This window comes from Schistocerca nitens, chromosome 1 (genome assembly GCF_023898315.1).
Source record: "Schistocerca nitens isolate TAMUIC-IGC-003100 chromosome 1, iqSchNite1.1, whole genome shotgun sequence".
Classification (NCBI taxonomy): Eukaryota; Metazoa; Arthropoda; class Insecta; order Orthoptera; family Acrididae; genus Schistocerca; species Schistocerca nitens.
The window spans coordinates 555,876,401-555,892,284 of NC_064614.1; the positions used below are offsets into that span (position 1 = coordinate 555,876,401).

Here is a 15,884-nt window from a genome sequence, read left to right on the forward strand (position 1 = left end):
GTATCTACGGAACAAGGTTGAAGGACAGTGAAACTACTACTAGTTGTTAAGTGGTTGGATATCCACGACTCTTCGCAGAACGTGAGCTTCGGAGGCTTCTCTGCTCTGTAAATTAGGATAGATGGCGATCTGTGGCATCTCCGCCAAAAGAGCACAATGCTGGTGCACGCACAAGTGTGTCGCAGTACACCATTTTTCGTACATTGTGGAATATGGAGCTCCTCAGCAGACCACATAGTGACCCAAAGATATCCTCACTATTGCAGTGAACACAGGGCCGTGGAGATTCGACCGTCGATCAACGGAAACGTGTCGGCTCTTCGGGTGAATCATAGTGTTGTACAGTAGGTCTATGGTGGTCCCTACAAACGCCATAATCGAAGTGAACGGCGGCTCGAAACGTGCCGCACGCCACGGACGCTGGCTGGTGGGAACAGTATTATTCTATAGGATACACTCTTGCGCTTGCATGGGGCCTTTGATAGTGACCGAAGACACGCTGATAGCTGCGAACCACCTGCATCCCTTCAAGCTTGTTGTCTTCCACGATGGCGATATCATCCTTCAGCGGTATAATTATGCGTGTCTCGGAGTCGGATCCGTGCTATAGCTATTTGAGGATCGTTGTAGTGAACTCACCTTCATGTATCGGCGGCCAAATTTGCCTGATGTAAGTCATATGGAATCTATGTGGGTCGCTATGGCGCGACATCAACATGTACACAAATCAACGGCCCGGTATTTAAGCGAATCACATGACCTGTGCGTAGACATCTAATGCTACACACCTCCACAAATCTACCAACAAACTGGCAGTTCCCTCATAAGCAGAATCAGTGATGTATTTTGTTCCAAAGACGGACAAGCAAGCTATGAAGCAGGTGATCATAATGTTTTGGCTACTCAGTGTATTTGGGGAAAACTACGCGCAGTGTTCAGGAGCGTATTGTGGAACACCAGTGGCATATTCGCCTCCTACAAGCCAGAAAATCCCCTATCGTAGAGTGCTATTTCTACTGTCAGTTCGATAAACTACAATGAAACCAAATATGTGGTCCATACTTCAAACTTTTGGAACTGGAATTAATGAAAATAAGATTGATGTCGTTACAGTCGAGAAGACCGTTGCCAGATAATGCATGGCATCCTGTCGTAGAAAGACTTCGTGCTCTGCGTATCCGGTGACGTTATGTGATTTTCCTGTGTGAAGACGATCGACCTGATGTCGATGAGGCCAGCTTTCGTATCACGGAGTGCGCTCACAACAGTGCAAAAAAAAAATGGTTCAAATGGCTCTGAGCACTATGCGACTCAACTTCTGAGGTCATTAGTCGCCTAGAACTTAGAACTAATTAAACCTAACTAACCTAAGGACATCACACACATCCATGCCCGAGGCAGGATTCGAACCTGCGACCGTAGCAGTCGCGCGGTTCCAGACTGTAATGCCCAGAACCGCACGGCCACTCCGGCCGGCCAACAGTGCACAGACTTGCAACAGGAGTGCACGCGCTCTAGCAACGCATGCGCAGTGTCAACTGCGAACAACCAGTGTGCGCCGGAGAGGTCTTAAATAGGAAGAGCTCGGTGTACTGTCCCTAGAGTATACCTGAAAATTTCCAAAACATTATGCACCGAAATACCGTGGCAACACGTTATTAACGTGGAACAAAATTCCGGTGCATCGATTAGAAATGGGGCTGATACTAGGTAACAGTAGTTCTGAAATGTTGATGATAGTCCTTTCATGATAAGATCACTGAACTTTGTGAATGAAACTGTCTAAATTTACCTGATTCTTAGAAATAATAACATACAACGCCACTAGAGGACCGGATGTTCTTTCTTCGTTATCATTTTTCCACGTGAATTTGACGTTGGTGACAGGTAAGCTATTCAAGATTGCGAAACTCATTGAGATATATCGTCTCAGTGTCATACAACGCCACTAGAGGACCGGATGTCCTTTCTTCGTTATCATTTTTCCACGTGAATTTGACGTTGGTGACAGGTAAGCTATTCAAGATTGCGAAACTCATTGAGATATATCGTCTCAGTGTCAAGAACGATAACTTATCGAGCCGATAATAATCCATTTATATCAAGACTGAAAAATAAGGGACACTAGTGTAAAATCTGAAACAACTGCGAAGCACTGTTGGTCACGTGTATGAAAGTAAGTAAATGAATTGTTGGCAATAGTTTAGAATAGCTGCCAAATAAGTAAATAATCTAGACAGTTTTTTTACATTTTACTCGTGCGAGGTTGAGTATTTGCAAAGAGTGAGGACTGAGCTATTTTCATGTCGTTATATATTTTGCTATTGTAACGAGAACCGTAGTGTTTGACGTCATCCTTCATTTTCCTTCATAATGAGTCATCACCCAAAACCCTTTTTCAAAATTATAAATTGTTTCTGTCTTTCCAACAAAAAGTAGGATCCAAGGGCTAAGGTATTCGTTTTTTTAGGCGTTGTTCTTTTATACAGTAAACATTTTTCACTTAAAAGTGTATTTGGTTATCAGTTTATATCGTTAGTGTTGTGTATCGAACCGGGGACCTAGTAACGACGGAGAGGCTTCGTCCCGCCGTAGCCTTCAGTGGTTCTCAACCCCACAACAGGCCACAGCAGTCCACCACCCACAAACGCCCCACCGAACCCAGAGTTATTGTGTGGTTCGGCTCCCAGGGGACACCCCCCGGACCCCCCCAGAGAACGTCTCATACTAGACGAGTGTTACCCAAATGTTTGAACGGTAGACTAATTATGGTGTAAGCGTACGGGGAGACTGTTTGCGCAGCAGACGCTGACATAGTGTAACTGAGGCGTAGTAAGGGGAACCAGCCCGCATTCGCCGAGGCAGATGGAAAACCGCCTTAAAAACCATCCACAGGCTGCCCGGCACACCGGACCTCGACACTAATCCGCCAGGTGGACTCGTGCCGAGGACCGGCATGCCTTCCCGCTAGGGAAGCAGCGCGTTGGACCGCGCGGCTAGCTGGGTGGGCATCGTTCTAATAACTCGTAAATACTTCGGTATTCCGGAGGAGAATTACGGAATCTGTGTGACTGGCTAAATGCTTAATAATTGGGCTACAAAGGCCGTTCCACGATATAAAATCTTAGCGGCTTCTGTACCATGAGGGAATATAAGTAAAGGAAAAAAGTGACAGCTAAATAGATGACTTGTTAGTCAGTGAATAGGAATTGATGTCGAGAAACTCCCACAGCGTAAATATCCGAGCAGAGATGGGCAAACGCCACAGTGATTCGATTTACCCGATAATGAATTATTAGAATCTATTCGTGTGGTCAGTCACGAAGTATACGTTCTTTAATATACGTGCACTGTTGAACTTGACAGAGAAAGCGTTAATATTGACGAAACAAAAGATAACATCACACTTTTGGCGTACAACGTCAGCATCATTTAAAACGATTCTTTGGTGTATAAATACATCTAGACGATAATACAGTAAAGCCAATGAGGCGTGTGATCGTGGCACTTCACAAATGCCAAGTACTGTGATTTGAGACCTAATTCTGTAACTCCCTATAACTTCTCGTTATCTTGTCAAGATGAACACATGGCAACAGTGCATCAACCAAGTTCAGATGCCTTAAATCCAGCCGTCTCGGTGTATCCTGCGACATCTATATCTTCACTCTCCATTACTCAAGTTATAAATTAATTTTTGACCTGACAGTGTCACTGACTTGCCGACAATGTAACACTTTTGAGATCTGTTGGGAACATCAGACACCTGATGAAGCGCCGAATAATTTATATAAATGTTAGTGGGACGCGTCTCAGAACTTCCGAGTCCCCTTCGACAAGGAGCTAACAATAAAAAAACTCGTCATCTGTGCCATTAGCATGAGTAATTCACGGTAAGGACCTGTCAGTGAAATTCTTTTAATCATCTAAATAATCCCGCTGCTATGGGGAGAGAGGTGACCAACTGGAGAAAGTGAGAAGGGTTTGTGTGGTTAGCAGCCCTGGGTAATGTCGCTGTTTAGTCAGAACACCTCCGAAGCGTACAGTAACTGCCACGAATAATGAGTCGTACGAAACTAATGCACGATCATGCCTCTGTAGTACCCACCATGGTCAGTCGGCAGACTATACATATGTCTAAATCCCGTCAACACTGTTCCTTTCGTATTCTTAATTCATGATAGCTCCACAATTCATTTTCATGTGTGTCATCATTTTCATATATTCTACTGGAACTACACATTGATATATAAGTTTTTTTCTACAATTACACACCGCAATACATAGTGATAAGCATGCTTATGTTACAGAATGGAAAAGTGTAAAGACAGCGTGCCACAGCCAGAAAAGAACGGAGCAGCACCAACTGACAAAACCTCGTCAGGGTATCCAGCACAAGCTGGACATCCGTATGGTGGGGTACCAGCTGGAAACGTCACTGCAGGATATCCTGCACAGCCTGGTATGTACGAGCATCTGTATTTCACGAAAATAATCTTACTATCCTGTACTAACATAGCGATTTAAATCCAAAATTATCGGTTTCGGACGTCATCTGACAATAAATTATTTTCAAATCAAATAATTACCGGAGTCTCCATTACGAATGGAATGTCGTTCTTTCCAAAACTTGTATGTCTGTTTAACTGTATGTACCTGTCAGTAGTGAGCGAAAGGTTGACATTTCGCTGTGAAGATACGTTTTATCACATTACTGCTACGTTATGTCCAAGGCTCTGTCACATATATACATATTATTTTGAAATGCTGTGAACTGTTTGGCTCTGATGAATAATATATGTAGTCTAACATTCGTATACCTGACGGTATGTAGTGTGTGGTGTCACCGCTAGACACCACACTTGCTAGATGGTAACTTAAATCGGCCGCGGTCCTTAGTACATGTCGGACCCGCGTGTCGCCACTGTGTGATCGCAAACCTAGCGCCACCACAAGGCAGGTCTCGAGAGACTGAGGAGACCTCGCCCCAGTTGTACGGACGACCTAGCAAGGCGCAGTTAATCCATATCTGGAGAGAGATTCATTTGTATTACCATAAGATGTACAAGAACAAGACAGTAAAGTTAAGTATTATTCCAGCTCCGTTCTTGTCTTCATAGCATTAATTACTTATCCTGTTCCAGTACTTCAAGCCCGTCTGCGTTAGTTTAGCGTGCATTTACCACCTCTATCTACAAGGTGTTGGCCCAGCTGCCGACACATCATAGTGTATTGATAGACAGTATTGAGGTATGATTGTAATGAATATCTTATTCCTCAGGCGTCTTTCAACATTTATCATTTGTATGAGATTTCACAGTGATATTTATTTGTTCTGTTACAAACTCTTGAATCTTAATTTCCATTTTTGTTATTATTCCTGGTGGTACACATTAATTTTATTAGTTAATACCAATTTTTATCATCGTTAAAAATATCTAGCCTTACATCCAGAGGGGAAATACAATACAGTCCCAAACGAGATGTAATTGCAGATAATTTCCACTCACCTGGTATTATTTCTGTCCCAGATTACGGCTAATAAGTAGTCTGGATATTGTTAGGGGAGGTATGTATAACATTAACTTGTTGGCAATGAGGCGAGACGGGTTAGGCCTGTGGTGTAAATGTTTGATCACTGTCTCTCGTCGTACTGTGCACTACGCAGGTCCCACGTACCTCAGTCCGGCGTCTGATCGCCAGTCCGTTTCCCTGCATACTTAGATACTGTCCAGACGATGTTAGAAGCAGCGTTGAAGAGAAACACTGTCAATACTTACGTTTGCAAAGTCCACGTAAACTCTGGTTTCATACTATTCTGTAATATCTTATAACAATTATCGGATGGAGGGCGATTGCTTCATCTCTTTAGAAAAATGTCAAAATTCTGCAACAAGTTCTTTTATTTCTTTAAGTTCAAAATAAAACTTGCCATCAGCTCGTATTTAATTAACGAATAATATCACTGTCCTCAGCTCACAGTTCATACAACCCAGTACACACACAAGGCAGCCGCGAATGTACTTAAGTCCAACCGGAATTATAACGCTATTTACAGTCATTACTCTGCTACACTATACGAGTTCTACATTTGGTCCTTTCTCAGTGTATATCTAATAAAGAAATTGCTCGCCAAATATTCCATAGATGAACATGAAACATGCTACGTGGAATTGTACAAAGGCTGAAAGTTCACATGCGGTTCTCTTTCCAACAGCCAGCATCTCGTGGTCGTGCGGTAGCGTTCTCGCTTCCCACGCCCGGGTTCCCGGGTTCGATTCCCGGCGGGGTCAGGAATTTTCTCTGCATCGTGATGGCTGGGTGTTGTGTGATGTCCTTAGGTTAGTTAGGTTTAAGTAGTTCTAAGTTGTAGGGGACTGATGACCATAGCTGTTAAGTCCCATAGTGCTCAGAGCCATTTGAACCGTTTTCTCTTTCCAACAAAACAATCCAAAAACTTCCAAACTTCACAAAACTATCTGTAAATGCAACTGCTATTACGGCCACACAATATGGACGCAAGAAACGAATTATTTCTTCATTTTACACATAATAAAGACAGAAGCGTTCAACATGACCTGCACGTCCGATAGCTGACTAACGACTCCTCTTCAGTCTCCTTCTCTCCCAGTATAACTACTCAGCAGTGCGTGGGAACTGCTTAACTCTGATTGATTGATCAAAATGACCAGCCAATCAGAACTATCCTTAGAGATTATCCTCGCACCAAAACTGAACTACGCCAGTCACTATTCCCAGATGCATTTACGTTATTTCAATATGCAAATGTTAATATACTGTTTAACAAAACCAAACGAAAGGAAAACGAAACTTGAAATAAATTTAAAAACTAATTACTCTGCAAACGGCCATTCTGGCTGTCTCCTTACAACAGCAAGTACACTTAGACATACGTCATCAGCAATGTGGGTAAAACACAACTTTCCCACGATACAGTTACGTAATGGTGTAACATGAGGTAATATTGAATTTTTTCGTTTGTTCCACAAACACACTATCACTCATTCTCATTTACTCACACAACAACATATTAAATAAATACTGATCTTTTCTGAATTTTATATTACGAAAAATGCCAAATAGTTAAAACTTCTAATTATGAAACTCTAAACAAATTTAATATTTTTTTTCCTAATGCAGGGCCACAGTCATAATATATTTCTTTAAAGTAACTACCACAATTAGACTGTTTTTTATTTGCAGTGTTACATTTACACGATCATGATTTCGGCTTCAAAGTTCCATTATCAAGTGTCTTCTGAAAGCATATTAGACAATAACAGTGAAATACATAACCAAATACATAAACAAATTTACCTAATGTGCTGTGAGCTTCAGAAATGATTCCACATGATACTGAAAGACAAAATCTTATGAATACTAACTAACGTTAATCTTACAAGTGTCGGTTTGAGGTGTTTTAGGTAACTCTGAAAGTATGCCAGGTAGAAAGATGAGATTTTTACACAATCTTCTTTTGAAAAACAAAGGGCAGTATATTGACTTTTAACTAAACTGAGTAATATTTAATATAGTTTATTTAGATTCTTAGGGGCGTGAATATTCTGTCGCTCGCATTGACACAGGTACCGCTTCTCACGGATAGGCTAGCGACAGGTGCGAATGAGTCACGCTAAGATACAAGCAGGCTGTTTCCATCACCGCCAACGGCTCCAAAGCTGCGAGCCATACTGCAAAGTAGTGCAATAAATGCTATTGCGTATTGACTCGCGACGTTACAGCACTATATCTTTCTTCTGTTCCCTAGCTTATCATCTGAAGCACGTGATATAATACCATGGCTACGTTCTAAAAGTACTTCTTTCTGTTTGCTAGATACTGCAGTTTGCACATCAGAGTTTGCAGCTCTTTCATGCTGTTATGTCCAAAGAGGGACAGTGAAATGAAAACCCAACATCCGCGAAAACAGGTCCGTGGAAGGTTTCCATTCAAAAGTAGCCAGCGCATGCGTTAAGACATTCATCCTTCTGGAAGCTGAAGATTATCAGTTCTTATTTTGTAGAAAGCGGTCGGCTGCTGACGGATCCACAACCGTACCCACTCCTGCACTTCCTCGTCCCACTAAAACTGACGTCCCATGCACGACTTCCTTCTCGTCGTCAAGTATGTGAAGACCACACAGTGAAATATGCGGGTACTACGGAGGAACCGCAGTGTTTCCCAACCAAATCGCTGAAGCACAGGCTTCATCCATTTGTCAGTGTGGGGGCGGTAGTCATTGTGTAATGGAATGATTCCGTTCGACGGCTTTCCTGGGCGTTTTGGCTTTATAGCGCGTAGCAGTTTCTGCAACGTGTCTTCGAAGCGTTGCGTATTGATTGTGGTTCCACGCTCGAGCCTCTGCAGTCGGAGGAGGTTGCGATAACGCCCACCCCCACACCGCCCATCGGACGAAGGCTACACTTCAGCGATTTGGTTGGGAAACACTGCAACATCCTCCGTACTGCCCGTATCTTTCACTGTGAGATTTTAACATTTTTGGCGACCTGAAGAAGGACATGCGTGGACATTGGTTTCAGTCGGACAGAAAGTGAAAGAGGGTGTCCGGTTGTGGATCCGTCAGTGGCCGATCTACTTATACAAAATAGAAAGTAATCGTCTTGTCTCCCAGTGGGATAAATGTCTTAACGAGTATGGTGATTACTTTTGAATGGAACCATTCCATGGTCGCGTTGTCGCGTATGTTCGGTTTCCATTTGACTGCCCCTTATAGTATTCTCTTTACAGTATACAGTTCATAATATCTACACTCAAGTAACTATAAATTTAAAAACTTAGATTGATCATGGAGATAAGCATCTATTGTGAGGTGTTCTTTCTAGTTCTCCTGTTATCATTCTCTCAGAATTCATTAATTTTTGTCAGTTACTTTTTCCGCTTGATTGGCCTTTCTATATTGTTGCTCTACTATTATCTTAGTATCGACTCGAACTGCAATAAAGTTGCTTTTGTTTATATGCTTTTCTTGGAATGTTAGTGGGTCTCATATCTTTCAGTCTTCTTTGGAATATTTAAGAATTATACTTAGGTACAATATTTACACTCAAAACATTAATAAAGACACACTCTGATAATAGAAGATTTCGAGAAAGTGACACAAAAAATCAACCAGTGACAGTCATTACAAAGCAATGGTATCTGTAGCATATAGAAGATTCAACACGAGCTGTAAGATCAATGAGTGAAAAATTGAAAACTAATTACAGTGGTACATGCAGCAAAGTAAAGGAATAATGACGATTGTAGAGACTTACTCCAAATGTGCAAACTCCCCAAAGTTGAATGAGGGAAAATGTAATCCATTAGACACAGTAATAAAGTTACGAATTGTTGCGATACCTCGGAATTGTTGACCGTCGTTCAGCGTTTAAAGTGTGCCTGTGCGTCTAACGCAAGAAGTATTTCTTCATTGCGTATCTCATTTCTTATTTTCTTCCTTAATTTACGCCCCTTTGACAGTAAGTTGGGAGACCACTGACTGATTTCCTCTGTGTTCCTGTCCAGCAGGCGTGGTGATACTGCCACTGACAGTGGGTCCAGACTCGTGCACTGTTGTATGTCCTACGTGTCACCAAACCGTACAGACAGACGTCAGGGTCGTGTCAACTACCAAGACGCACCTATCGGCCGTCCTACTAGCCGCCTTTGGGTGAGTATGAGTTACCTGAAGGTAACATAGAAATAAAGTGTGTATGTAGCATGTGATTTAGTTTCTGCTTAATGAGTGTAATAGTAGATCTAAGTGAACCCGGACGAAGATCCCTCATGTTTTCTGTGTGCCTCTATGTACCTGTTACCTCTTAGATGATTTAATATTGGTTTTCCCGTGTGTCTCAAAAATGGTTCAAATGGTTCAAATGGCTCTGAGCACTATGGGACATAACATCTGAGGTCATCAGTGCCATAGAACATTGAACTACTTAAACCTAACTACCCTAAGGACGTCACACACATCCATGCCCGAGGCAGGATTCGAACCTGCGACCGTAGCGGTCGCGTGGCTCCAGACTGAAGCTTCTAGAACCGCTCGGCCACAGCGGCCGGCTCTGTGTGTCCCAGATAATAAGAATAACCACATGATAAATTTGTGACTTGTTATTTTCAGAACGTATATTGCTTCCAGCAAGAGCGTTGACATCTTTCATCCCTATTTTTATAGTCTGGTATTATACATCCCTCATATTATTTCAAACTTCATATCTGAAATCACTTCAAGTGAGTGTTTACTGTAGAACACACTTATTACTCTGAACAAAATTTTAACATAAAATTTCCACTGTAATATCTTTCTTTCCAATGATTTGTGCTTCCAATACACTGTTGGACTGGATTGATTTGGTGGGAGAGACCAAACAGCGAGGTCATCGGTCTCATCGGATTAAGGATGGATGGGGAAGGAAGTCGGCCGTGCCCTTTCAAAGGAACCATCCCGGCATTTGCCTGAAGCGATTTAGGGATATCACGAAACCTATATCAGGATGACCAGACGCGGGACTGAACCGTCGTCCTCCCGAATGCGAGTCCATTATGCTAAGAACTGAGCCACCACGCTCGGTCCCAATATGCTGTCTTTGATACTGGGCACTGATAATGGGTGAGGATTTGTACATCAACCATAGATATACAGGATATCCCAGGAGGAATGGTCGATATCCAGGTATACGACTGGAACGAGGATTCGAAGCAAAAATGTCTAGTATACATGGGCTGTAAAATGCATACCTTAAGAGCTGAGAGCACTTCTTCATCTTCGATATTGTGAAACAAAGCTTTTCTTCTGCAAACTCTTTGCTTTCCATATTTTAGCCGGGCGGGGTAGCCGCGCGGTCGGGCATGCGTGCGTGTGTGTGTGTGTGTGTGTGTGTGTGTGTGTGTGTGTGTGTGTGTGTGTGTGTGTGTAAGTTAGTTAGAGTTAGATTAAGTAGTGGGACCGATGACCTCAGCAGTTTGGTCTCATAAAACCTTACCACAAATTTCCAAATTTTTTCTATATTTTAGGAGGAAGTAGCATGGACCAGGAAAGAGCTGTGAGCACTTATTGAGTAGGAGAGATATATTAAAAAACTAGAAACCCGCCTCGGTTGCGAAAAAAGCACCTAGTGTTAACCTAGGTTTCGGCGTAGATAACTACACCTTCTTCAGAACAATAAAACCCACAAGTGCCTAAGAAGACCTTTGTCAATGATTAAAAAAACACCATAGCTATACATTTATAAACGAAAAACAGGGGACACAAACAGTACATATGTACAAAGTCTAAACCACTACTTAACTTAATGGTGTACGCTCCACCTCACACCGGCTTATGTTCGATGGGCCATGACCCGCCATAAACTGCAGCTACGTTTATAAATGTATAGCTATGGTGTTTTTTTAATAATTGACAAAGGTCTTCTTAGGCACTTGTGGGTTTTATTGTTCTGAAGAAGGTGTAGTTATCTACGCCGAAACCTAGGCTAACACTAGGTGCTTCTTTCGCAATCGAGGCGGGTTTCTAGTTTTTTAATATATTAAACAACGATTGCTGTCGCGCTGCGATGTTGAAGGTTCTAGGAGAGATATGTTTGCAGTAGCGAAGATGAACAAATGCTCATTGCTCTTAAGGGCATTATAGAATCCTTGTTTGTCAGATTCCGTGCTTCGAATGATCGTTCCCGAGATTTCTCAGTATATTGACCATTCCTCCTGGGACAACCAGTATGGCATAAAAAATGCTGGCAAATATCCACGTGTTTATCTTTGCATTCTAATATTAATTCTCAATACAATTAGGTCGTATTCTGAAAGAGTTACTCTGTCATCACGGTTCAAGGTGGCCTTAGACAGTCATTTTAACACACAGTTTTCGGAATATGTGCATGTTAGTTGAAGTAAATGTGAAAATGCTGCAACAGATTCCGACATAAGGGTAAAACAAAACGGTAGGTAGACGTTAAAGCTGTTCACATATTTTATTTGTCGTGATCAGAAAAATATACAAATCACCATTTTCAGACACGCAAGGGAGAGATGCAGTTTAGTTCCGTCACCAACGCCCAAGATTAAGTACCCAGCAGTTCTCGTGATTCGACTATGTGCTACTCTACAGGAACTACAGTATACAGAGTGCTGTTGTCATACAATAGTTCGGACTATGTCTATGTTTAGTTCCTCTTACTCGTTGCTGTTGGCCGAAAACAGTACGATAAGCTACTGTGGTGGACCCCACCTTAATCCTCCCTTCTTATCTACATTTAATCAAACAATACAAAGACAACAGACAACTGTAGAAGCCTCTACAGAGTCATCCACACGCCACACACACACACACACACACACACACACACACACACACACACACACTAACTTAAACACGCCCAGGCGTAAGCGACACACTCCGCTGAAGTAAAGGAGGGACACTTCCTTAGAACTGCTGTTAAGTCGAATCGCCCATAAAAATAACTCAAATGTTTGTTAATAACCACAGTCCAGCAGAGTGACAGCAGCTCTCAATTTTCCAAATTGAGGATACCGATGGATTGTTAGTTCTTATGTTAATGTATTAATGTAAAGGATAATTGAGTCAAAGACAGTCACTGTATAGAATTAAAAAATTATTAAGGTTGTTGTTATACAAAAGTTGTTGATGATAGCATCCTTCGCTTTTGATGTAAGAAGAGAGTATCAAAATGTAACACCTGCTTCATCGGCAGGGATCTCTGCAAATTCGATTTTTCTTAGCGTAACAAAGTTTTGGTAAAAGAAAAAAAAGGTGAATAATGCTTATCAGAAGCATGTGTTGGGCTTACACCATTCCTTTCAAATGTTCAAATGTGCGTGAATTCCTAAGGGTCCAAATTGCTGAGGTCATCGGTCCCTAGACTGACACACTACTTAAACTAACTTATGCTAAGAGCGACACGCGCGCGCGCGCACACACACACACACACACACACATACACACACACACATGCCCGAGGGAGGACTCAAACCTCCGGCGGGAGGGTCCGCGCAATCAGTGACATGGCGCCTCTAACCATTCCTTTATTGTGGAACTTACATGAAACATTTACACTCAGGAAACCAAAGTGTAGGCCATATAGTACTACTTTATAACGGAAATCCAACTAACGCAGAGAGTAAAAGAAGGAAAAGGATTAGCTATTCCATTTCATTTGCCGCCAATGAAATTAGAAAATCAAAGTGCCTTTATATAAACCAAGGAGGGCCAACCAGCTATGTACACATATTTCCGTGTGTTCTCAATTTATTTATTTAATTTCGTGTGTTTCTATCTCATGTGTACATATCTTTCATAACAAACGCGGTACTGTCTGATGGTAGAACGGTTGTTGAAGACAACTGTTTGTAAAGTTAGAAATTTTGTGTGGATTAGGCGATCTTGCCTGACGACGTTTCCCCTCCATCTTATATTAAGAAATTTCTTTTCTGTTTCAGATGCTGCTTATGCTGCTGGGTCCCGTACTATGTGGACAGCTTGAGAGCGAAGCACCACTACTGTCCGAACTGTAAGGCTTTCATAGCCGCTTACGACAGATAGCTGCCCTGTGAATCTAATTATTATATGCTTTGTTACCAGGAGACGATCTGATAATTTATGACTTCATGCACAAACTACCTCATAATGTCATCGTTAGGAAACGCTGTTATGTTAGGTAGAGACAGCAAAACACTGTATCACTTCAAAACATATCGAAGTAACGATGTGGAGAAAAAATCTCAATGGAACTATCATGACAAAGTTCATCTCTGTTGAGGTACTTACTTAGTAACTGGTGACTGCTGATGTTTACCTGTAGGTCATTTCAATGGCTACTTTCAGCAACGTGTGACCACCAGCAGTTGCTTCAGGTGTCATTCGCAGCGTAATAAAGTTTTTTCACAAATTTCTTATATTTCTTATGTGATCAACGCTACAGTTTTTGATCTTTTTCAGATGTTTATCACAAATAACGTAAAGCTGAATTACTAAACGGAATCAATTGATTGTTAATATTGTTATACATTTATCATTAAGGATAAAAGCTATTTGATACAGACATAAAATATGCTGATGTATTTATTATTATTGTTATTAAATATTGTGAAATACATTGAAAAAGATCTGCACCTTTGAACGTATTTCATTGTACTTTAGAAAATAGGAAATCAGAAATGCCTTACCAGCGATTTTAAACCTCAGCTGTTGTTGTCGAAAATGGTCGGCCATTCTGTGCGCCATTCTTCTTAACGTAATACCATTGTCAGTTATCTGCAAGTACACACGAGACTGGGTTCGCTGCTCTGAGCAAACGTCGGCAGTGGCCTAGTTGGCAGCAGGTCAGCAGCGATGTAGGGGGGGATGTGATTTAACTAGCGAAACATTCACATTATTTTCATTATATTTCCAGTGATTCCATGCTCATTAATTAATATGAATATACATACAGGTGTACGGCAAAAATGTGGAAACACCGCGAGAAATGCGTGTTTCAACATAAATTCAGATGCTAGCCAGGCCTACGGGTGGCGCTGTTGTATTTGACCTCGAACGGCACCTGTGCAATGTCCTTAATACACTACTGGCCATTAAAATTGCTACACCAAGAAGAAATGCAGATTATAAACGGGTATTCATTGGACAAATATATTATACTAGAACTGATATGTGATTACATTTTCACGCAATTTGGGTGCATAGATCCTGAGAAATCAGTACCCAGAACAACCACGTCTGGCCGTAAAAACGGTCTTGATACGCCTCGGCATTGAGTCAAACAGTGCTTGGATGGTGTGTACAGGTACAGCTGCCCATGCAGCGTCAACACGATACCACAGTTCATCAAGAGTACCGACTGGCGTATTGTGACGAGCCAGTTGCTCGGCCACCATTGACCAGACGTTTTCAATTGGTGAGAGATCTGGAGAATGTGCTGGCCAGGGCAGCAGTCGAACATTTTCTGTATCCAGAAAGGCCCCTACAGGACCTGCAACATGCGGTCGTGCATTATCCTGTTTAAATGTAGGGTTTCGCATGGATCAAAAAATGGCTCTGAGCACTATGGGACTTAACTTCTAAGATCATCAGTCCCTTAGTTCTTAGAACTACTTAAACTTAACTAACCTAAGGTCACATGGTTCCAGACTGTAGCGGCTAGAACCCGTCGGCCACACCGGCCAGCTCGCAGTGATCCAATGAAGGTTAGAGCCACGAGTTGTAACACGTCTGAAATGTAACGTCCACTGTTCAAAGTGCCGTCAATGCGAACAAGAGGTGACCGAGACGTGTACCCAATGGAATCCCATACCATCACACCAGGTGATACGCCAGTATGGCGATGACGAATACACGCTTCCAATGTGTCGCCAAACACGGATGCGACCATCATGATGCTGTAAACAGAACCTGGATTCATCCGAAAAAATGACGTTTTGCCATTCGTGCACCCACGTTCGTCGTTGAGTACACCATCGCAGGCGCTCCTGTATGTGATGCAGAGTCAATGGTAACCGCAGCCATGGTCTCCGAGCTGATAGTCCATGCTCCTGCAAACGTCGTCGAACCGTTCGTGAAGATGGTTGTTGTCTTGCAAACGTCCCCATCTGTTGACTCAGAGATCGAGATGTGGCTGCACGATCCGTAACTGCCATGTGGATAAGATGCCTGTCATCACGACTGCTAGTGATACGAGGCCATTGGGATCCAGCACGGCGTTCAGTATTACCCTCCTGAACCCACCGATTCCATATTCTGTTAACAGTCATTGGATCTCGGCCAACGCGAGCAGTAATGTCGCGATACGATAAACCGCAATCGCGGTAGGCTACAATTCGACCTTTATCAAAGTCGGAAACGTGATGGT

The 15,884-nt window shown here is 42.3% G+C and overlaps 1 protein-coding gene across 2 annotated transcripts; it reads left to right on the forward strand.

The window, feature by feature from the left end:
- Positions 1 to 2,134: 2,134 nt before the first annotated feature.
- On the forward strand, positions 2,135 to 14,076 carry LOC126236368 (lipopolysaccharide-induced tumor necrosis factor-alpha factor homolog). Of its 2 annotated transcripts, none has more exons than XM_049945614.1 (4): positions 2,135 to 2,176; positions 4,311 to 4,462; positions 9,547 to 9,691; positions 13,480 to 14,076. In XM_049945614.1, the coding sequence occupies exons 2-4, from the start codon at positions 4,312 to 4,314 to the stop codon at positions 13,580 to 13,582; spliced, it is 399 nt and encodes a 132-aa protein (XP_049801571.1). In that variant the 5' UTR covers positions 2,135 to 2,176; position 4,311; the 3' UTR covers positions 13,583 to 14,076. The 2 variants fall into 2 exon arrangements, with proteins under 2 accessions (XP_049801571.1, XP_049801581.1); XM_049945624.1 differs by having other exon boundaries at positions 9,550 to 9,691.
- Positions 14,077 to 15,884: the final 1,808 nt, after the last annotated feature.

Bases quoted from the DNA above. Each gene is read 5' to 3' on its own strand.
- LOC126236368 (XM_049945614.1), top strand. From the start codon at position 4,312: ATGGAAAAGTGTAAAGACAGCGTGCCACAGCCAGAAAAGAACGGAGCA. The intron at 4,463-9,546 runs GTATGTACGAGC...GTTCCTGTCCAG, and splicing joins AGGATATCCTGCACAGCCTG to CAGGCGTGGTGATACTGCCA. The intron at 9,692-13,479 runs GTGAGTATGAGT...TTTCTGTTTCAG, and splicing joins GTCCTACTAGCCGCCTTTGG to ATGCTGCTTATGCTGCTGGG.